Raw genomic sequence first — 23,042 nt, 5'->3', positions numbered from 1 at the left:
GATGGCTTTGAACTATGACCATCAGATCTTGAGTAGCTAGGATTACAGGCATGAGCCACTAGTGCCCAGCTAATTGTCCTTTCTTTAAAAGAAATAAATAAGGAGATGTTTGTCATGTTAACTTTAAAGATTTCTCCTTCTTTCAAAAAATGTTTTTGTGTGAGTGCCAGTGCTGGGGCTTAAACTCAGCTCCTGAATGTTGTCCCTGACTTTTTTGTACTCAAGACTAATGCTTTACCACTTCAGCCACAACACCACTTCTGGCTTTTTGGTGTTTAAAGATAAGAGACTTATGGACTTTCCTTCCCTGGCTGTCTTCAAACTGTAATCCTCAGATCTCAGCCTCCTAAGTAGCTAGGATAACAGGCACAAGACACCAACACCCAGGCATTCAATTAAAAAAAAAAAAAAGTAGATTCCTGGGCAGTTACAGAAATGGTACAAAGGGACCCTTTATTTACCACCATCCCCAGTTTCTGCCAGTGCTGTCACATTATATAACTTTGATATAATGTCAAAACAGGAAAGTGGTATTGGTACAATCATAGCCTATTCATACTTAACCAGTTGTACATGTGTTGGTATGTAAGTTCCTGTGCTCATCACCAGTCAGGAAGCAGCCGTACTATCCTGTCTCCACAAAGGTCTCATTGTGTCACCCCCTTGGGTCAGTGCTTAACCTTACTTACCATGATGAACACCCAACCACCTTATAACACCTTGATTTCTCCCTGTTGAAGTGGGACTTGCAGAGTCTGCACTGAAGCCACCTCCTGAAAGAGGCAAGGTCCCATTTCTGCCTAGGGATACGGGGAGGGAAGAGTGACATAGCTCATTTTGTCCTCCGTCCTTTTTCTTCAGGGCTCAGTCCTCTGGAGGCTTAAGTGTGGTGTTAATCTACTTGGGCTACTATCACAAAATTCCATAGACTTAGTAGCTTAGACAGCAAGCATTATTCCTCACAATTCCAGAAGCAGATAAAGGGGCCAGCCCTGGATTGGACACAGCTGCTTTGCCCTGTGTCCTCACATATAAGGACATCCCCTCTTCATTGTGAGGGCCCCCTCTCCCAAATACTTCAACATAAAGTTGGGGTTGAGACTTGCATAAGGATTTGAGAAACACATCGTTCAATCTGTAGCTTGTGTTTTCACCAGGAGCTACTCCATATTCTGCCTCTTCCCCATCTCTAAATCACTGGGGTATGTGACAAAAGCAAGAGAATCATCCAGAGAATTGCTCAGGCTCCTGCCTCCCGTGGCCTGACCCTCCTGCCCTCTGCTTCTGCTCACCTGGCAGGCAGAGCCCAAGGGCTACATGTGATGGTCTCCCTACCAGATGATCTCATTTATTCCCACTTCTGGGAGAAGTTTTGTGCCTCACAGCTTTGACTAGAGCCATCCTGTTTATTTTCCACTGTGCAGGAACATAGTTGGAATTCTGATGTGTGCGCGGGCGCAGGCACACACAGCCTAGCTCAGAGTAGCTGAGAAAAACAAGTCTTGTTGATTGCTGTCTTCGGTCTGAACACATACTTTGTCTATAGTATTTCATTTGTTGTGTCTGTAAAAGGTAGAATATGAGAAAGAAAGGCTTCCTGCACCTCCTTTAACAGTGGAGCTGGGCCTTGCTCCCACATTAGTGAACTAGATCTTTTCTTGGCTCCTCTGACCCAGCTTCTCTCAAGATGTAGAGCTCAGGTTGTAGCTTCTACTTCTTTATGCAAGACACTGCCGCCCTGGCACCTACACTGTCCTTGGCAGTAATCAGTGTCCACAAAACAGCTGAGATGGCAGGGTTGTAGCTGCTGTGGAATCTTTGTGTGGGCTGAGGCTGGAAATGGTCTTGAGAGGGTAGGTGGCCTAGAGATCTCCCAGTGCAAAGATGTCGGCCTAGTCATATGGTTGTATTTCTTCTGTGTTCCCCTGCCCTGAATGCCACGTCTTGGATGTTCTTCCTAAGAAAATGTGTGTACTCCGTAATTGGCAGTAAACCCAAGTGCTGGTCACAGGACCCTCCCCAGGGCAGGTGACCACAGAGCCCATTCTGAAGGCTGGGTTCTTTCTGGCTGTTCTGCATGTTGAAAATTAACAGGAAGTCTAGTCCAGCTGTTGCATGTTGATTGCCACGTAGTATATGTATTCCCTCAGGAGCCCTAGTACTGATGGCCCAGTGAGAAAGAAGCTTCCTGGTACTCTCTCAGTGCCAGGGCTGCCTTCCTTCAGATGTTGGCCTTTCTGTGGGCTTCTCTTTCCTCTCCAGCCAGTTGATTCTCTTGCCCTGAATTGTGGCCTCAGAGTCTAGGGTTACTCTAGGGACATCCAGTTGTGCTCCTTTGCACTTGTCTAAGAAAGGCAAGTGTGTCTATTATTTAGGAAGACTGACAGAGATGATAACACTTTATTCACTTGCTTGTGGTCAGGTCAGTGGTGGTGGTGATCCCAGAGGAGCAGGAAAGGGGAGGCATTCTGGGAGGATGTGCTCTGTTTCTTACATTTGGAGGTTGGTGTGTGGATGAGCCCATTTGTTATTACTATGGAAATCATAATATGATAAAATACACTGGAATTTAAGAAATATTTCTCTCTTTTCAAAAGGGAAAAACCCAGTAGTTGGTGGTTGAGCTTAGTACAGGCTGACATGAGAAGGTATTGACATGGGTCTTAGCAGAGAGGTAGTGAAGATGCAATTAGAAGAATTTTTTGTGGGAAGGTGCCCCCTGCCCAAGGAAAGCGTCTTAAGTTAAGTTAGCAACCTGTTTTCCTAGCTTGGGAACTGGCTAGACTGAGGGCAGTTCTTGTTTGCTACCTGCCATGTGTATGAATGGAAGCTGGAAGTTAGACACCCATGAGGCAGCTGGCCTCTGAGATGCCATTGAGAACCTGCTGCCTGTGGTTTGTAAATGGGGGTCAAAGAGGCCTGAGGGTGGCTGGTTGGCCCCACCTACAGCAGTCATCAATGAAAGCTTAAGGCATTATTCAAACAGGATCTACCACCAGGAAAAAAGAAGGACCAAGGACCAAATGTATATTGGGAGCGACCTGGATTGTTCACTAACCTTCAGGTGGGAAAAAGCACCAGAGAGAGTTTAGCCTCTGAGAGGTAGGACTAGGACTTCGCTGATAATGAAGCTGCTTTGAGTAATTGCTGCACAGGACACAGAGGTAGTGATTCTAGGAGACAGCCAGCCCCTTTTGAGCTGTTTACATGTACCGTTGTTGCAATAGAAGCCCCTCTTATAGGACCTCTTGGGATGGTGGTTGTTCAATTAATCATAAAGAAGAAGAAAGTCATTTAAAAGAGGAATACAAACATGTTTATTTACTCCAAACCAGAGATGTGTATGCCAGTCTTTTAATGAGGACCTGGGGACTTCTTTTATTTTTTGGTCAATGTGAATCTGCCAATTCAGTTCTCTATGCTTTTCTTTTATTATTAATGAGCCACATCCATAATGCACCATTCACAAAAATTTCTAGTTTGACTTTCTTAAAAGTGAAGCCACAATTTAGCCACTTATGTGAAGCAATCTGAGCATAGAATTCTCTTAGAATCTCTTAAGCTTAGTTCTCTGACTGTATTTAATTCAAGAACACATTTTTAAAAACGGTCCCACTGTTGTGTTTCCAAAGTTTCTTCTTGGTTGTCACAAAAACAGCTTTCCCGATTGCCTCATTGTTTTTGCAATGTTTGATTAAATTTCTTTTTTTCTTTTTTCTTTTTTTTCTTTTTCTTGGGGGTGGTGCTGGAGATCAAACCTAGGTGTTTGCACATGCTAGGCAAATGTTCTACCTCTGAGCCTGAATGTTCAGTTTTCATCAGCTAATAGGATTATCATAAACAGTTTGGGGAGTGATCCCATTTGACTCTTGGTAACATGTATCCCTTGATGAGTAGAAGCAGGAGACTGTGAACTAGAGAAGCCTGCCAGCTATGAATGAGGCACCGGTTGTTACCATCCACTGAGGGAAGAGATGATGTTCAGGTAGATGATTTGGCAGGCCACTTGAGTGGAGGTCACTAACAGACCTGCCGAGTAGTACTGTCATTCTTGTTACAGATGACCAAGCAAAGACTATGGGAACACAGGTACCTCAGCCACAGCTTCTCTGGCTGCAGAAGCTGCAGTACCCTGCCCTCTCTCACATGAACACCTGGGCTTACAGCCCCACTCTGCTAGGAAGGTGTAGGCCTGAGTGGAAGTCTGGTATTGCCTTGAGTTCTAAGCTCCATGCCCTGGAGGAAAGGAAGACCACACCTCCCTCACATGAACGTTTTGTCCTGAGTGGAGAAGCTGCCTCCAACTGAGTGTCCAGGAAGCAAGCTATTGTTCACATAGCACATTGTAAACAGTTTCTGCCAGGAGGAAGCCCTTTCCCTCTGGCTTGTCTTTAAAAAAAAACAAAAAACCACAAAGGTCCTGGGTTTTGATGAATTTGTTTTTAAGGTAGAATTCTGTTTATTTTGGAATTGAATGAATGTGAATCATGAGTGCAGATCCTTTCTAATCTCTGTTCACTGAGTGAGAAAGGAAGAGAGTGGGGTGGAATATTCACCTGGCATCTGTGGAGTTACAAATACTACAGATGTTTCCCAGGCTAAGGAAGACTGGTATCCAGTCAGGTGATGTCTTATAGTGTAAGAAATAAATGATAATGACCTTGTTTTCTAAAGATTTGGTTTTGGAGGCTCCTTAGTATCTCCTGCTCTGGCCTGGAGAGAGTCAGGACTAAGACACCTCCCAGCAGCAGGGCACAAGCAGCTCGCGCCTGTAATCCTAGCTACTCAGGAGGCAGAGTTCAAAGCCAGCCTGTGCAGGGAAGTCAATGAGACTCTTACCTCCAATTAACCAGCAGCAAAAAGCTAGAGTAGCAGTATGGTTCAAGTGGTAAGAGTACCAGCCATGAGCAAAAGAGCTAACTAAGTAAGGACATGAGGCTCTTAAGTTCAAGTCCAAAAACCAGCGAAAAGAAAGAAGAAAGAAAGGAAAGAAAGAAAGGAAGGAAGGAAAGAAGGAAGGAAAGGAAGGAAGGAAGGAAGGAAGGAAGGAAGGAAGGAAGGAAGGTAGGAAGGAAGGAAGGAAGGAAGGAAAAGAACCTTCTGGCCTCAGAGTAGACGGGCCCTGCCTTTGGAGGAGGAACAGGGCTTACCATCTGTGCTACAGCAGAGAGAGCCTTGTCTCCCAGGATGATGTCATCAGGAAATGAATGAATTATATAGCAGGACCCAAGGCTCTAAGGCTGCACCCAGCTTGCTCAGGCTTGTGTCTTAATAAATTAACTCCTTGTTAGAGCTCTGTCTGAAAACCAAAGACTGTTTTTGTCTTTGGACACCTCATCCATAATTTCAGACATTGCCAGTGTCCTGGACTATCTGCATCATCCTTTTGAGGAAATGGAGGCTTAAAGAAGAGAATCCTTGTCATCAGTGGTGGTACCAGCCTGTAATCCTACCACTTGGGCGGCTGAGGCAGGAAGAATATGAGTTTAAAACCATAGTGGGCTGTGTAATAAATCCCTATCTCAAAAAGGAGGGGGGCAAAACAAGTGGGGAAAGAAGAGAATTTGCTCCTAACAACAAGCCTGTGAGTGAGAAATTTTTTCACACATCATAGTAAAGAAGGTGAAAGTCAGCAAAGTTAAATGATTTGTCTAAGCTTGCATAACTAATGAAGGGGCAGAACCAGAATTTGAACTAGGATTTTATTCTAAACTGCTTATTCATCCACTGCTATACGCTGCCTTTCTTGGGGTTTTGTTTTGTTTTGTTTTGTTTTTTTGGTGAGTCGTGGGACTTGAACTCTGGGCCTGGGTGCTGTCTCGTATTCTTTATTCTTTCCTTATTTTTGCCAATACTAAGCTTTGGACTCAGGGTCTCTAGCTTTCTTGGGCTTGCTTGTTCAGTTTGCACTGTAACACTTGAGCCATATCTCCAGCCTCACTTTTTGCTGGTTAATTGGAGATGGAGTCTTGTAGATTTTTCTGCTTGGTCTGAATTCAAACCATAATCCTCTAATTTTCAAGATAAGTGACCTCCCAAGGTAGGAGAGGGATGATCAGATAAACTTTCAACATATTTGTACTCCATTCTCTTATTCCTTCAATACTCTGAGAGTATATTTGACTTTACTGATTCCAGGTTATAAGGATACAAGTATGTTCTACTAGCTAAGTACTGCTTATCATGCTGAAATAACTCACCAGTGTGAGGATCAATTTCTTTGGAGTCTGATTCATATGAACCAGTTTCCCAGGGTTTGCTTTTCCTTGGGGATACTGGTAATTGAGTTTTCGGACTGCCAATACTGGGGTTAGTGTGGTTCCAGAACAGAGAACACCATGCCACATCACAGAAACTGTGGGAGAGCTCTTAACCACAACACTTGGTTAGCAGGAAGATGGGAGGTCAGCCTTCCCACATTCCTTTCTGTTTCCTTTGCCTGTCAGGCATCTTTGCTCATTAGCATGTTGAGTAGAAGTCCTTTACAGATGAAACTCTAACTAGTGTTGATCTTATAATTTGTTATTTTCCAAAAGATTTGACCCAGAAAGAGATTGTTTTCCTCCAGTAATTTATTCTGAGAAGCTTTGAGCTACAGTTACCTGAAAGGCTTGAATAGTGAATGTCCATATAGCCAAAATGTGTGGCCTCAAGTCTATAGTTGGCATCTTGCTATATTTGCTTTATGTCATCCATTCAGGTCCCCAACATTCAGAAATTTAGCAATCCATGCTATGTTGCATTTCAAGGTAAGTTGCTGAAAGTGTGTGTAGTTAACTAGAGTTCAGTAGCTATTTACAGTTTGAGGGGTGTAAGAGGCACAAAAATTTTTACAAAGTGAATGCATAAATCATAGCTGTTATTCCATAAGTTTTGACAAATCTAAACTCAAGATGCAAAACATTATTCTTACCCCAGAAAATTCCCTCTGTCCTTCTAGTCAGCTCTTACCTAGCTCCACCTGGTGCTCCTAACCCCAACATACATTCTTCTGATTTTTTTTTCCCCACTTTTACTTTTTTTTTTTTTTTTTAGTTGGTTGTGGGGCCTGAACTCTGAGCCTGGGCACTGTCCCTCAGCTCTTCAGCTCAAGGCTGGCGCCCTACCACTTGAGCCACAGCTCTACTTCCAGCTTTTTCTGCTTATGTGGTACTGAGGAATCGAACCCAGGGTCGCTTGCATGTAAGGCAAGCACTCTACCACTGAACCACCTTCCCAGCCTCCCACTGTCAATTCATTTTTTGGGGGGGGGAATCCGGTTGTGGGACCTGAACTCTGGGCCTGGGCGCTGTCCCTCAGCTCTTCAGCTCAAGGCTAGCACTCTACCACTTGAGCTACAGCGCCACTTCCGCCTTTTTTCTTTTTGCTTATGTGGTGCTGGGGAATCAAACCCAGGGCTTCAGGCATGCATGGCAAGCACTCTACCACTGAGCCACCTTCCCAGCCCACTGTCAAATACTTTTATCTGCCCTAGAACCTTATATAATAGAACCAATGTAGAGGAATTTAGTTCCTTAAAATGAACTTTGGGGACTCAGTCAACTTCATATACCTAACTTCTTCGTTTTTCACAAGTTCGGAGAGAATTAAGAGTGTATTTGTATTGGGGCATATTTTTTTCACATCTTAAGGATATATAACTGGGTGCTGCCCTGTGGCATTTGGGGGTTGATGGACATTGGCCGCTTGCCCAGGCTGCATTGCCATGGCAATTATCTGCATGGACACATAGGGTGGTTTCTCTAGCCAGTTTTGTCCATAGCTAGATAGACCAAGTGCAGCACTTTGTCATAAAATTTCACCTGAAAAAGAACTGAACCCAGGAAAAGTTGCTTGGAGATCAGAGGGGAATTCAGGAAGTACCAAGAGGCAGTTCACCCAGCTGATTGGGTCAGTTGTACCTTGCTGAGGTCTGTGTGCTTTTTCTTGCCCCTCCTACCCATGTCAAAAAAACAACCTGCTTCTGGGAGGAAAGGAGATTGCGTAAATTGTACCAGAACCCAAATACACAGTCCTCATTAATCATTTCAATTCTTGTCCCACTTATTAAAGCCAGTAGCTGGCACATGGCACAGTTATATGGCAAGCAATAATAAAGGTAATTGAAATCTAGGTCTCTCAGCTTTTCTCTTCTTTTAGCTGTTTCTTGGGGCTTGGAGCTAAAGGTTGCTTTTAGAGTAGTGTGTTCTGATATGAGAAAGCCATGTGTTTCCTTTCTGTTGTGTTCTTGTCCTATGACAGGAACTCAGCCTTGGGTGGGGAAAGGGCCAGCTAGTGGCTGTTGGAGCTACTCTGAGCCAGTATCAGCTACCCCCCCCCCCCCCCCCCCCCGCCCCAGGTGTATGAAGATAAAAAAGCTTGGTGAACTAAGAGTGCAGGGGAACCAGATTAAGGTTTGGAAACTGAGTGCTTCTGTCCTTTCCCTCTCAGTCGTCTAGCCTAGGGCAAGCACTGAGGGCAGTCTTTTTGTCCAGGAAAGACAAAGCACTTTTGAAACAAAACAGCTTTGTCATCCCCTAGCCTAGTTGAAAAGCAAGACTAAGAAGAAAAGGGATTGGAGTGGGGAAATAGAACAATAAATATGGTAACCATCTGAGTGCCCTCCTGTTCTGAGAACAGCAGCCTGCTTGTGCAGAGGTCACTCATGGTGAGTGGAATGGCAGTCCGGCCTGTCTGAGCCCACTGGCAGATATTTATTCATCTCCTCCTGCAAATCCCTTTTACCCCACCCTGCCCTGCCTCCTCCTTCTAAAAGCAGTCGACAAGGTTAGAAATCCGGACAAATAATTTACTCCAATCCATCTTTGTCTTTGCTGAGGCCCTGTGCATTCAGTCTGAGAGGGAAAGAAAAAAAACTGACCCAGCCCCTGGTAAATGACCCTTCTTCAGATAGGGAATCAAAGCCCACTCTAGGTTGAGAGCCTCCTGTCTGCTGCTGGGAGGCAGCAGGAGACAGAGATGGTGATGAATTCTTACGTGGCTTCTATGCTGGGAGTGCAATCGTCAGCATCCTTAGGGTCCCCACACAGCCCAGTATCCACAGTCAGTGACGGGTGGATGAACATCTGGGAGGCTAAGACAGTCAAGGCTCAGTTCCTCAGCCCTGCACACGCTGTCCAAGCAAGGCCAGAAGGGAAGACCTGCCACTTTGTGCCCCTCAGCAGGGGGCTGAGTCCCCTAGAGGCCTGCTGCCTATGCACTTAGCAAAAGTGTGAGCAATGCCACCCAAGAGAGATTGGAAGTCTGCCACTAGGAGGGTGGGGGGGAGTGGGAAGGGAGTTGATGTACCTCTGAGCAGTGAGCTGAGACTAGGCAGGATTGCCCAGGGTCACTGGGAATTGGGAGGTTTCACAATGAGGAAGGAAGGGAGGGCTAGAGAATCCAGACTGGTTCTGAGGTAAAAGTGTTGGCTGCCTTTCCCCTGTTTCTCTACTAGTGTAGTAGTGACCAGCCTGGTGAGAGTATTTAACCCATAAGAGCTCTCACTGTTTGTTAATGGAACACCTCTAAATGCCAGCTCAGTATAAGTCAGAGAAGCACTGTGAGAAGTGGGTCTTGCCCTCAAGAGTTCCTCAGTATCTTGGATCACACCATTAAAATAGTGAAGCAGAAGCCACAGTGCAAAGCAGAGAGTCTGCCAATGAGGTCCTAAGGATTGGGGTGGAAGAGAAGATGGAGGTATCTCCAGCTCTAGGGATGGGCCCAGAGGAACAGATGTGTATTTTCCATCTAGCCACCAAGTCCTAGGGTGCCAGCAGCTCCTGGCACCTTTGATACTTGTGTAAAGGAATGTGGGAGAAAGCTGGGTGCCCGTGACTCATGCCTGTAATCCTAGCTACTCAAGAGGCTGAGATCTGAGGATCACAATTCAAAGCCAGCCCAGGCAAGAAAGTCTGTGAGACTCTTATCTCCAGCAAACCACCAGAAAACTGGAAGTGGCCCTGTGGCTCAAGTGGTAGAGTGCTCGCCTTGAGCTCAAGAGCTCAGGGACAGCCCCATGCCCAGAGTTCAAGCCCCATGACTGACCCCCCAAAAAAAAAAAAAAAAGGATATAGGAGGAAGGCATTTCTTTCCTTTCTCTTTCTCTTTTCCTTTTCCATGAGTCCCTGACTATAGGCACCAACAAGACTGGTACCCATGGGCATAGCCATTGCTTGTAATTTGTCTCACCTTCTGGAAGGCGTATTTCCATGGTGCTCCTGGTAGCACAGAAGACTCATGGAAACTTAGGAAAGTTTTCTTTCCTAACCGACTCATTCTCAGTGTCATTTGAAAAGCCTATCACCATCTGAGTGGCCCCACAGCCAAGGCAAGGGGGGAGGGTAGAGGGTAGGAGGCCTGTCCATAGACTAGCCCACCTACCTCCCTTTGCCTTCTGGGATCCCATGGCTCTGTGGCAGGTGTCAGATGGCCTGAGCAGCAGTATTGCCAGTGTTTGTTTTGCTTGTTTTCCCTAGCCATATGGATAATATGTTTTATACAGTCCTGATGGAAGAGGAAGTCTAAACAGAATCATCCTGCATACTTCCTGAAAATAGAACATTTCCAAGAATCCATTATAACTTTTCAGGCCTTATCCTAACCAACATGAATGCACATTTTCTATCATAGTTCAAGAGAAGTGCAGTATTAAAGCATTGCCATTTCTCAAAAATGTCATCCAAACAACAGAAAAAGCAGAGAACAGTAAGCTCTTCCCTTCCATTGCATTCCACCTGCCTCAGAACTCCCTAGGAGGCAGATGTTGCTGAGAAGGTAGCCTAATCAGATTATTTCTCAGCTCAACCTGAGTGGTTAAAATACATGAAGTATGTGGATCAGAGTGGTCTGCATGCTGTCTCTCAATGCTCACTCTTCTTTGGTAGACTAAAGAAGTCATGGTCTCTCTGCTGGTTGGGCTGTGAGGTGATGAAGAAAAGGTGAGTTTCAGATTCCCTGGGTTTTCAAACCTGGGCGTACAGCCCCTTCAGTCTGTGAGCTTCCATTTTAGCAGGTTCTGATTGTAAAGAAAGGGTTCTGGATTACAGGCTGTCAATAAACTATCCGGTGTTCTCAGTTCCACTGTAAACTAGAGTCTTCTCAGCTTGACTTGGCTATGCCAGTCCACAGAACTATAAAACACATTGTCCAAGGTTGGGTAAAAAACACCTGACAGCACTAGCATTTTCCAGATGCTCTGCAGTCTAGAGTCTACACAGCCACTGAGGGGGTAGGTCAAGGAAACCAGGATGTGTTTGCCTTTGTAGAGACATTTGGTGACAACCAGGAAAGAGCTGAGCAGAGAAGCAGCAGGGTGTTCTGCTCTACTCACTCATATCAGACAGTACTCTGGCAAAATATCAGAAACTGTTCAGCCAGGGGAGGAGAATTAGAGGCTGCTGGGGGGGGGGGATATTAAGTAATGGTAATTATAAAATACATAATATAAAGGACTTGACATTATTTCAAAGAATACTTTGGAGTCACCCCTCTATTTGAGCTCTCTTTCCACCCTTACTATTCCTTAGTATTAGCCAGTTTGGAGGCTTGAACTCCGGGTCTGGATGGTGTCCCTGAGCTTTTGTACTCAAGGCTAGTGCTCTACTACTTGAGCCACAGCTCCATTTTTGGCTTTATGGTGGTTAATTGGAAATAAGAATCTCATGGACTTTCCTGCCTGGGCTGGCTTCAAACCTTGATCCTCATATCTCTTGAGGCACCAGTACCTAGCTCACCCTTGGTATCCTTTTGGCCTTGGAAAATAGTTTTTTTTTATTGCTGAGCCTAGATAAATCAGAACTACAGTTCATTCATTTAATCAATAGACTACTTGTTTACTGGGTACCAGGATCAAGGGGTGAAATGGTAAGGAAACACAACTCTAACCCTCAAGGTGCTTGCAGTAGTGATTCTAACATATCTACACACCCACTTTGGCTAGGAGAGGGATCCAGTTTGATGGGGCTGTTCCATGAATAAATGCCCTTCTCCCCACGTCAGAAGTCTCCGTGCCTGGAACAACCTACTTTTTGCTTACAGATGTCACAAGAAAGGAAGGAGGCAAATAGGCAGGTCATTGAGAAACTGCTCTTTGCCACTTTGAGGCTTTCTAACCTCATCAGGTAGCCTAGGCTCTGAGAACCAGCTCTGGTGTATCACTAGTGCCAGGATAGACTGTGAAACTCAAGGAATAGCTTGGCCTAGAAGAGAAGAGCTATCTTTGAGTAGTGGAAGAGAAAGTGCTCCAGGAAAACAGATACCATGCTGTTGACGTTACAGAGCACAATTTAAATCACAATTTAAATCTGTAAGAAAACAAATGTTCTGAATAGGAGCTTTCTGCAAATGAGGTGACCCAACGAGATGAACTAGTAAGCACTCCAATTCTGGAAGACCTTTACCAAAATTGGCATGGGGTAGGAGATGAGATCCTGCTGACTCCTGCAGCGCTGCTGTCCCCAGGGAACCTCAGAAAATACACAGGAGTTACTCTGTAGGCCCACCTACACATGTGTACAAAGCCACGTATAAAATAGTATTCATTATAGTGCTGTTTAGAATGTGAAAAGACTGGAAAGGAACCACATATCCAGGTGACTGGTTAAATACTTTACCATACACCAGTCTTGTGGCTCATCCATTGTGAACTGTGGAAAAAAGATCTGTTATTCAACAGCAGAAGTGTGACACTGAAGTACACATTTAGAATGTCTCTCATGGGGGTGGAGGGCATGGAATATGTTCTCGTGTTTACCTGGATTTGAGTAGAAGCAATCTAAAAGGATCCATGAGAAACTGATTCCATCACTTACCTCCAGAGAAAACTAGGCAACTGTGAAGCCAGGGTAGGAGGGGCACTGTACTCTGAACAGCCTTTTGAATTTTGTATCTTTTGAATTTTGCTTACTAGATACCAGTATCTTTTGAATTTTGAATAGCAACTATTAATAGTTCCTTCCTTCCATCCTTCCTTCCTTCCTAACTTTTTTTTGTGCCAGTCTTAGGACTTGAGTTGAGGGCCTGTGCATTGTCCCTGAGCTCTTTCATCTAAGGCTAGCACTCTACCACTTTGAGCCACATTTCCACTTCTGGTTTTCTGGAAGTTAATTGGAGATAAGTCTCATAGACTTTCCTGCCCAGGCTGGTTTTGAACTGCAATCCTCAGATCTCAGCTTCCTGATTATCTAGGATTACAGGCGTGAGATACCAATGACCTGCCATAATTTTTTTTTTTTTTAATTAGACTGGAGGCTTTGGAGGATGCTGAGTTGTTGCATCTGAAATGGCAGGGCTAAAGTAAGGGCTGCCTAAGGCTGGCCCTTTCCCCAGGGGCAGTGCAAGCCTATACTGGGGCAGTCTCTGGACTGCTGGGGCCTGAAAGTAGAGGTACCTCCCATTTCCTCCAGGAGACATACCTGTTGTGCTTCCCTGTGCTTTTGCTGAACTCAGGGCGATTTCAGTCTGTGTTAACAGGCAGTCTGAGGCTGGGTCATTTCTGTGGCTGAAGGAAAATACCTGCAGAGCTCTTGGCTTCAGGAGAGAGGTGATGCTTGCCCCATGCTCTTCTGCTGGGTGTCAGCTGGTCCTCTTTGTCTGCCAGCTGGAGGCCAGCTGGAGAGTTGTTTTTCTGATTGTCAGACTCAGGCTCCTTACTTGCACTTAGAGGAAAAAGCATCCAAGTCCGGGTACAAAAAGTCCTCTTTTTAATTTCTTTGGAAAAAATAGTGAATGAGCTCATTATCACTGCAACCCAAGTAGGAAGGGGAAGGGAGAAGGAGAAGGCTGTTCCTTCTCACTGTCTGGACTTGTCCTCGGTCAGGTTTTCTGGGGTATAGGGCTCAGACCTGGCCCAGAGTGACCAAAGCCAGATGGCTGGGACAGGTGGCCTGAACCAGGGGTGGTGCTGAGGACATATGGATGCTTTGGGGTCCGCTGCCTCTGCTGTGGTCCAGGGAAGGGGAGTATCTGTGTCCCTTCTTTCAGAGCAGAGCTCTATCCATGACTGCTGGTCTCCATGCAGCAAAAAGGGAGATTCCGGGGCTGGGAAGGTGGCTCAGTGGTAGAGCGCTTGCCTTGCATGCATGAGGCCCTGGGTTCGATTCCTCAGCGCCACATAAGCAAAAAAAAGGTAGAAGTAGTGCTGTGGTTCAAGTGGTAGAGCACTAGCCTTGAGCTGAAGAGCTGAGGGACGACGCCCAGGGTCAGAGTTCAAGCCCCACGACCGACCAAAAAAAAAAAAAAAAAAAAAAAGGAGGTTCCTGTGTGCAGGTGCCTTAGACATTCTCCGTACCCCTGAGATGGCAATCACACAGTGTCAGTTTTCTGTAGAGTGTTTGCAGTTTGCCAGGCACAACTGTAGGCACTTGGGTGTGGTGTGGAACAAAGCTGGTACAGACTCTTCTCTCAGGGAATTTAAATTCTAGCTTGAGCAGTGAAATGTGCAGGGCTGGCCTAAGGTTGCCCCCTCCACCCACACTCTGCTAGGGCTGGGAATGATACACCTATGCCCAGAAAAATGCTCTTTGGCATTTTTATCAGCTGAGCCCAACTTGTCACCATCTTACTCCTTCAGAGCACTTCACACTTGTGGGCGAGGCAGGAGAAAGTGCTGTAGATGAAAGTTCTGATTGTGCGCATGTTGGTGCTAGATCTTGAAGTGTCCAGGCCTGGGTGACAGTGGTGATAAGCTGGCGATGCTGACCCCAGGCCTGACTGCCTGTCCTCTTTGTTCCTCTTCCTTCCACTTCAGATTGAGAAGATCATGAGTTCCATCGGAGAAGGGATTGACTTTTCTCAGGAACAGCAGAAGATCTCAGGTACTGTACCAACCAGCCATTTCCCTTATGGACCAGTGCCTCTGGCTCTTTCGAGATCAGGTTTTCTTTCTGACACAAGACAAGCGTTGAAGGGGGGAGCGGGGGCAGCTGTAGACAGCAACATGCTCATACAGTTAAGTGTCTCCCATGTGTGGACAGCCACCATGCTGATATTGTTGACTCAACTCCTTCTGCATATTGGAGAGGAAAGAGTGTAAGGTGAATCTGAGACTGCCTCTCAAAAGGAAAATGGATTAATGATGAATTGTCACACACTCACTATTTTTTAAGGTATGGGCTTTGTCAGATTGGTTCAAACTGCTCAGGGCGCCTTAGTGCTGGTACCCTCAGCTCCTGAAATGGCTCTGGAGCCAGCTTGTCATGATCACATGGTTCTCATCTGCCTCATCCGTGGCTGTGGCAGAATGTGGGGCTGGACCAGCGTTTCAGACTGTCTCCGTGTGTCAGCTAGTGAGTTGACTTTTCTGTTTCCTTCTGTGTCTGTTCCTGTTTTACAGTTTTCTCGGTCATCTGCCACCTTTACCACGTGTCACTGCTGTTGGCCACTCTTTTCATGTCTGTGCCCTTGGGATGGGGTTTGTCTCCATCCCTGTGTGAAATGGGACCAGGGAGGCAACTGGGCCGGGCTCCCATGGTGATGGGGTCATGGTGTGTTTGTCTGTCAGGAATCTGTCTTTAAAGTGCCTGCCAGGGCAACTGTCACACCTGGAAAATAGGAGTGTCTATTCTCCTGGCTTGTCACCATCACTGCTCTCCTCTTCAGTCTTGAGAGACCTCCCTTTAGCCACCTTGCTTCCTGGGTTCTAGCAGAGGGGCTGTGCTGAGTTTGGCCATGCTTGTCCACTCACTAGCCTGACACATGTGGACTATGCCGTCACCCACATAGCTCTTCTGGCTAGGAGCCTGTGGAACCTTTTCCAGGCAGATTCTTGCACTCTATACCGAGTGATCTCACACTCTACTGTCCTGTGCAGACTTTTCCAAAGGGCAAGTGTTCTGATGGAAATAGTTGTTCAGAATTGAGGCGCTGAAGCTGTGTTTTGGGAACAGTCAGGGCTGGAATGAAGAACATTCAGTTCAGTTGAGGCCACCGTCTGCTTTCCTGTCCCCTCTGTGTCCAGGGAGCAGGAACTAAAATTACTTGTGGTGTCTGACTCAAAACACCACATCCTTGGATGTGACTGGCCAGGAGTTGTGACAGCACCTATGGAAGAGCCTTCTCCTGAGCTGGCTAGCACTGAGCTCTCCCTTACAGTCTAGTCCCACCCATGGGAGTTTGAGTGGTGTTGGTTCTGGTCCTCACCACAGTTTGTCTGAATATTGTCCTTCCTTCCTTCCTTCCTTCCTAAGTTCCTCCTTTTTTTTCTTTTTTTTTTTTTCTTTTGTACTAATACTGGGGCTTGAACTCAGGACTTTGGGCTTTCTTGCTCATGGCTGATGCTCTATGGAGCTACATCTCCAGTCTGGCACTTTACTGGTTAATTGAAGATGGAGTCTCATTTCTGCATGGGCGGCTATGAACTGCGATCCTCAGATCTCAGCCTTCTGAGTAGCTAGTTATAGGCATGAGCCACTGGCGGCTAGCTTACTGCTTATTTTTCTGAGCTACCCTCCCATACATCCTGCTTAGGGAAATCTAAAGCAGGCACATGCTGGTGACCACCCAGATGGGAGTCTCTGGCCTTGCTGCAGGAGAAAGTCCCAGCATACAGTATCTACATCACTGCTGGGCCAAGGATCATGGAGAGGCTGGCTCATGCTTGTGGGCTCTGATTGAGCCATGAGGAGCTGTGCCCAAGTCCTCATAGAGAACCATCTTTTAGCTCAAACCAAAGCATTAATGACTGTTAACTTGGAGTGGTTGGCATTGGAGTTCAGTTGTCCTTGGGTTTGCAGATGGGGAAAAGAGGCCTGCACTCCAACACTGGCAGCTAGAAGAGGTGTGGGTTATGCCACAGGCCTCCTGAGCCAAGCGTGAGGATGCTCAGCATGTCCAGCTTAGCAGAGGGTCCTTCCCTAAAGGGTAGGACCCAGCACCAGAGCCCTGCTCCTGTTTGGGAACCCCTGGCTGCCAGCACTGGATAGAGTTAGTTCCTTGAATCCCCAACAGACATGTTTACAACTCACTCAACCCTCTGCCACCTTCTCAGGAGTCCAGGAGCCATAAAGCATTCCCTCCCCTACAGACCATTCTGGCTTCCTTCCCAGGAGGCCTGCTCTGTCAGGCAGAAGGGAACTGCTTCTCTTGCACTTGCTTTTGCTAAAGTCATCCTAGTTTTACTGATAAATACAAGATCCTTCTGAGGTCCGATTGCCCTGGACACAAAGCCTATTTTCTGCCAATGCCTGTCTGCAGCCTGTTGGGACACAGGTGTCTCACAGGATACTACAGGGTGACACATGGTCCTTGTCTATGTGTGAACTTGTTTGTCCCTCCCTAGCATTCCTGGATTTGGTCCTGGTCTCCCCTGGGCCTGGCTGTTCCTGTCCCTTGCTGTCACTTCCATAGTGTATGTGTTCTTGTCTGGGCATGGAGCTTCTCCTATGGGCTCTGGAGAGCTTTGCCATCCCTTCCTCACCAGTTGTCTGGTACACTCACCTGAGGAATGTCAGGAGCAACTGCCTTGTTTTGTTTCCTTAAAGTGGCAGGTGGAAAGGTTCTTTGTTTCTGGGCTATACCCTTAGACAGTGTCATTCCTCTGTCCCCTCTCTTGGCTGTCCTAGAAATTGTTGGCCAGAACAACAGGAACCATCCCTCTCTATTCTCTGGGTAGGGAGTTCCTAGCCCCTCCAGCTCAGGAGTTTCATCATCTCCCCTCAGGTGTGCATTTGTATCATCAACATCACACACCGGGAACCTGTCACCCTGCTCTGATGCTGGTCTGCTTTTCTCCTCCCTCAGCAGTAGCAGCAGCGGCAGCGGCAGCGGCAGCTTCTGCTCCGATGTCCGATCCCTGATGTATTTTCCTGAGTATAGAAGTGGGGGAGGGAGAGAAGGGAGGGAGGGGAGGGGAGGGCCAGACATGAGAAAGAGCAAGGACTGTGGAGCTGGCAGCAGGCAGCGTGGAGCCCAGGAGCCTTTAGACAAAGCATTGTGCTGCAGCTCTGTGAGCACACATTCACCAGCAGCAGGCAGGACCACAGCTGCCGGACTGGGGGATTAAAGCAGGAATGAATCAGCAGCCGGGACCACGGGACTTCTTGGACATTCAAGAGCCTGCCGCCTAGGTTCCTGGAGCAGTCTTCCCCGTTCAAGGACAGGGGCACTCCATGAGCCCCTAGACTGCTGCAGCTGCATCTAGAGGGCACTGGCTTCCTGACTACTATCTATTCAACAGAAGACATAGGAGGGGAGGCAGAGGGTTTCTTAAGATAACCAAGCAACTTGCATTGTCCTGCCCTGAAGGGCAGAGTGCCGGAGAATGGCAGAATGACTTTGGCAGCATGACATTCATCGTGTCAAGAGTTCCTTGGAGGTGATGTTTTTGTGGTTATTTTTCCTGCCTTGCATCTTCTTTTTTCCTCCCCTTTTCCCTTTTCCTCCTTGTGCCTGTTCTTGCCACAAGAACCAGAGAAGTAGGTGGGGGTAAAGGCATTTGGCTCAGAACATGCAGGGAAGGGCTGAACTTTGTTCCCCTGCATCACCACAATTCCTGTCCTGACCAAAGAGCATTGCAAATAAATGTCATCCAGAGAGGAGACTGACAAGATCGGAGACCCGGGAAGACAGCTGCGTCTTTATCACTCAGCCAAAGAAAGAGCACCCCAGAACGTGAAGGGACTTCAGCTGCCGCAGCTTGACTAACAGAGAACCGCTTCCTTTTCTCTCTTTTATCTGGTTGGGTTTTGTCTTCTTTAGTCAAGAACTGAATTCTGCCTGCCTGCTTTCTACTGGAGCAAGGCAGGCAAGTCACAGGAACAGCCACTATCAGAGGAAGAAAATGAACGCCCAGCCCCTGGAAGCCAGCCCAATCCAGGAAGGCAGCTCTTCAACCAGCGCCCTGGCCCCAGAGATGCTCCACTCACTGGCCACCAGTCTAGCCGTGGATGGGCCCTAGTCTTCTGGCCACACAGTCGGGTGGAACACCATGCTACTGTTCCAGCAGAGCCACACCTGAGCCTGGTCCTGCACCCTGGCCCTTGTGCCCCACTTGGCCCCTGGCTGCCTTGAGCCTCTGAGTACACAGGGCCGGGGCCATGGTTTGCTTATTCCGAGACTGCTGGGGGAAAACAAGTAAAAGTCTCTTTTCTCCCCCTGCCGTGTTCTGTGCTGCTTGTGTTGCATGTGCTGGGTCCTTGTGAACAGCAGCCGCTGCTTCCTTCCTGGAGCCCTCGCTGTGTGCCTGTGCCCCTCAGCTGCATGAAGATGTGTGCTCTCTCCTGACCAGTTTCTGCTGCAAGGTCACAGAACTTGCCCCCCAAGGGGCTCCAGAAGTTGCATGGATGAGAGGAGCGGCCAGGCTTGCAGGCCTTTAGGAGTTCCCCCGGCCCCCTCTTATGCCTTTGGGGACAGACTTTGTGCCACGCCTCAGTGTGAACACTGATGAGGAGTTGCCCTGGAGACTGTTGGGGGTTGGCTTCCCCTGACCTGGGGGCAAGATCGTGCATGTGCCACAGTGGCCCAGGAGCAGCTTTGACCCCAGGGGTGTGAGTGGGCAGCAGCCGCCCAAGGTGGGGTAGTTGTGTGTGGTGCCGGGCAGTCCTGTCCCTGGTCTGCACACAGAAGACAAGCTGTGTGTCTGCTGCTCTCTGGTCTCTTGTACTTAGTTTGGCTGCTTTATGGTAATGACGATGATGTGGCAGTGCCATCTGTCTTCCTCTGAGTGCCGCTGCTACCGCCTTAATGGGTTTTCCCTTTTCAAGCGTCTGCCGATTCCTCTCTCGTCAGGTTCTCGGACGCTGGAGCAGAGCGTCGGGGAGTGGCTGGAGTCGATCGGGCTGCAGCAGTATGAGAGCAAGCTGCTTCTGAATGGCTTTGACGATGTCCGCTTTCTGGTAAGTGCCTACAGGCCACTTTGCAACCATGCTGGTACTGGTACTCCTTGGTGCCTCCCAGTCTCACCAGCCCTGCTGGAGTTTTAAACTGTATATAGCACTGTGTCCCAGGGAAGAGCTAACAGAGGTGATGTGGACACCAGGAAGTCAGCTGAATCCATGTGCCTGCTTTCCAGACATTGATCCCTTCTACCTCTGTCCTGACATCCATGAGAAGAGCCTCAGGAGCATCCCAGACTCAGACCCTCACCCTTCACCATGCTCCCTCTCAGAACTCAGTCCACATGCTGTACCAGGAGCTTTGGTGATTAAACAACCAGATTCCCCCTGGTGACTCCATGTCCTGTCTCAGCTAAAGATCAAGAATTCCCAAAATTTGCTATCAGTGAATTATCACTGAAGCAATGGCTCCTTCTGGCCCAGCACTGCATGGTTTCATGTTCTCCTGGTCTCTGAGGTGCCTTGAGAGAGGCTGTTGCTTTGCTGAGGTGTCATTCCACACTCTTTGAGAATACAAGGGGGTCTCTCTGGCTCCCTGTGGAGTAGGGTCCCAGCTGGGACTCTGGGCTTAGGAGCTAGTGTTCCCTCCATCATCCTAAAAAGTGACTCAGGGCAAGGTTCCATCCTCTAGAAGCTGTGCAAGGTGTGGCCTGGGCACGGGCCAGTCAAGAGCCTCCGCATCCCCAGGAGTGGGCCTTTGGCCCAGACTGCTGACGTTTGTGGCTGGTCTAGAGGTTTGTGTGTTAGCTCAGTGACTTCCCAGCAGCCCTGAGGTGTGTGCTGATATTTCATGCCAGGAAGTGTGCAGAGGTTAAGTGGCTTGCCCAGGGGCACACTGCTAGTAATGGGCAGAGTAGAAATGCGCACTCATGTGGTCTGGGTCCAGAGGCCATGTGCTAACTGCCGTGTTACATGGCCTCCTTGTACAGGGGTGTAGACGTGAATCATCTGGGAAGTTTGATTTGAGGTGGATCTAGCAATCCTCACACTGCCCTGATCCCCTTTACTGTCCAGAAAGTCTGTCCCCAGCTTAGGATGTAAGCTGCCCCCAGAAGATACTGTCAGCTGTGTGTGTGTGCTCTGTGCCTCAATTGAGAGGTAATGGTCTGAGCCAGCACCCACTCCCCGCCTTGCCCTCTGCATGCAGCAGAGCCAGTGTAGGTTGAGTTTGGTGCCTGCCTGGAGAGGAGCCCTGACCGAGACTGCTCACCTCACTCAAGCCAGCTCTGCCTCCAGGACAGCAAGGAAGTCTGCAACAAACCACCCTCCCAAAGCCTGCTTCAGGCTGGTGATCCTTCTGCTTTTAAAAATCTTTAAGTATTAAAATAGCCCTTTTTCTTTTTCTTTTTCTTTTTTTTTTCTTGTTGGCCATGGGGCTTGAACTCTGGGCCTGGGTGCTGTCCCTCAGCTCTTCAGCTCAAGGTGAGCACTCTACCACTTGAGCTACAGCACCACTTCCGGTTTTCTGGTGGTTTATTGGAGATCGGAGTCTCGTGGTCTTTCCTGCCTGGACTGGCTTTGAACCGTGACCCTCAAATCTCAGCCTCCTGAGTAGCTAAGATTACAGGCATGAGTCACCAACACCTGGCTTATTTTTCTTTCTTTTAAAAAGTTTAAGTATACTTGTGATTATTATGTCCTGACTCACCATGTTCTTTAAGAAAGAACAAACAAGTCAGAATGGGACAGAGGAGATGGGCTCAACCAGTGAGCAGGGCTGGGTAGCCCCTGACACTGAGGGCTTTCCCTGTCCAAGTGCACCCTTTCATCGGGCTGCCCATTTGACGGGCAAGTGAGAGTGGTTGGGGATCACAGACTACCTTTCCAGTACTTCAGAGGTGCAGAGGCTGAGCTCTGAGTTCTCTCAGCTCTCTTTTGCTAATTTTGGAAAGGGTTAGGTGCCCAGCCCTTGAAAATCCCTGAGACTCCCTAGAACCGCCTCCCTACCCCTGCCTGGCCAGTCTAGAGAGTGGACATTTGGGGAAGTGTGGCCCTGGGCCAGATGTCCACAAAGGTGCAGAGCTCTGCTAGGATGTACTTTTCCCTGTCCAGAGGACCCTTGCTGCAGGATTCCAGCTGCACAGCCCTTCCTGGCCCTTCATGGCTTTGGGTGTATTGGGTAGCAGCAGCCTCTGCTGGGCTGGGCATGTTACTTCAGATACCTGGAATAGCCTGAGTAGCCATGCTCAGCATCCTGGATAATTGCATGTCAACTGCCAGATGGGCCCTAAAGCTGATTAAGTTTTGCAACCAGGAGGAGCAGGGGGAGCACAAACATTATCTTATTGCTTATGGTGTTTCTGTCGTGTTAGCTGTGGTTCATTTCTACATAGTTTGGTTTGCAGTAAGATATGAATATTCCCCTTGGATCTGAAATACCCTGAAGATACTCTTCTGGATGCAAAGAAGGCTCCAGATGTGTTGGGAACATCTGGGGTACTGCTGTGGAAGTGCCCTCTGACAGGAGTGCAGGTTCCCTATGATGCCATGCAGCTCCATCTCAGGGTGAAGAGACTTTACTGTCATGTGGTCTGCTTATACTTCTTGTGCCTGAAGTTGGATAATTTACTCTGCTGTCTTCCAGTGACCAGGATTTACCACATTATGACGATGAAATTGCAGAGCATTCATTGCATTGTTCAGCCTTGATTCAGATTCTTTATATTGAGTCAAAAATCTGTTTCATGCCTTCTGCCCATGGGCTTTTTTTTTTTTTTTCCCCAGACCTGGAGCTTGAATTCAGGGCCTGGGCACTGTCCCCTGAGCTTCTTTTGCTTGAGGTTAGCACTCTACCATTTGAGCCACAGCGCCACTTTCTGGTACTGAGGAATAGAACTCAGGGCTCCATGCATGCTAGGCAAGCACTCTACCACTAAGCCACATTCTCAGCCCTGCCCATGGGTCTTAAGCTCACCTTTTGGGCCTCACAGAACACATTTAAGCCTTTTAGGAAATTGAAGGCTTCTCTTTTGACTTCCTAAGTCTTACATGGACTTAATTCTCTATTACTCTTGCCTTTTGATTTGGAGGGGTCAGAGCCAGGGCAGTGAGGGTTTCCACTGATGGGACCTAATAGGACGACACCAGGGCCAGGAAGACATGCACAGGAAGGTGGTTCCCATATCTGCCAGCCTGCCTAATGGCATGCCCGTTGCAGCTCCCTTACCACCACATTTTTGTCAGAGGAAATGGGCTTTTTAGGATATAGAAGGAAATGCATTTAATCTGCAC

The 23,042-nt window shown here is 47.7% G+C and overlaps 1 protein-coding gene across 9 annotated transcripts in view; it reads left to right on the top strand.

The window, feature by feature from the left end:
• Anks1a (ankyrin repeat and sterile alpha motif domain containing 1A) overlaps window positions 1-23,042 on the top strand; it is a 186,949-nt gene that overhangs the window by 122,822 nt on the left and 41,085 nt on the right. For all 9 annotated transcript variants that reach the window (XR_011372212.1, XM_070023927.1, XM_070023929.1 and 6 more), the window contains 2 exons: window positions 14,729-14,795; window positions 19,705-19,811. Coding sequence is in view for 8 of the 9 variants with exons in the window: in XM_070023927.1 (XP_069880028.1) it covers window positions 14,729-14,795; window positions 19,705-19,811 (174 nt within the window). In the remaining variant the exon portion in view is untranslated. The remainder of the gene's footprint in view (window positions 1-14,728; window positions 14,796-19,704; window positions 19,812-23,042) is intronic.

The sequence above is a fragment of the Dipodomys merriami genome, unplaced genomic scaffold (assembly GCF_024711535.1).
Source record: "Dipodomys merriami isolate MVZ:Mamm:240054 unplaced genomic scaffold, mDipMer1.0.p SCAF_16, whole genome shotgun sequence".
NCBI classification, from domain to species: domain Eukaryota; kingdom Metazoa; phylum Chordata; class Mammalia; order Rodentia; family Heteromyidae; genus Dipodomys; species Dipodomys merriami.
Note: the sequence above shows the minus strand (reverse complement) of the source record. Positions and strands in the feature narration are given on the sequence as shown.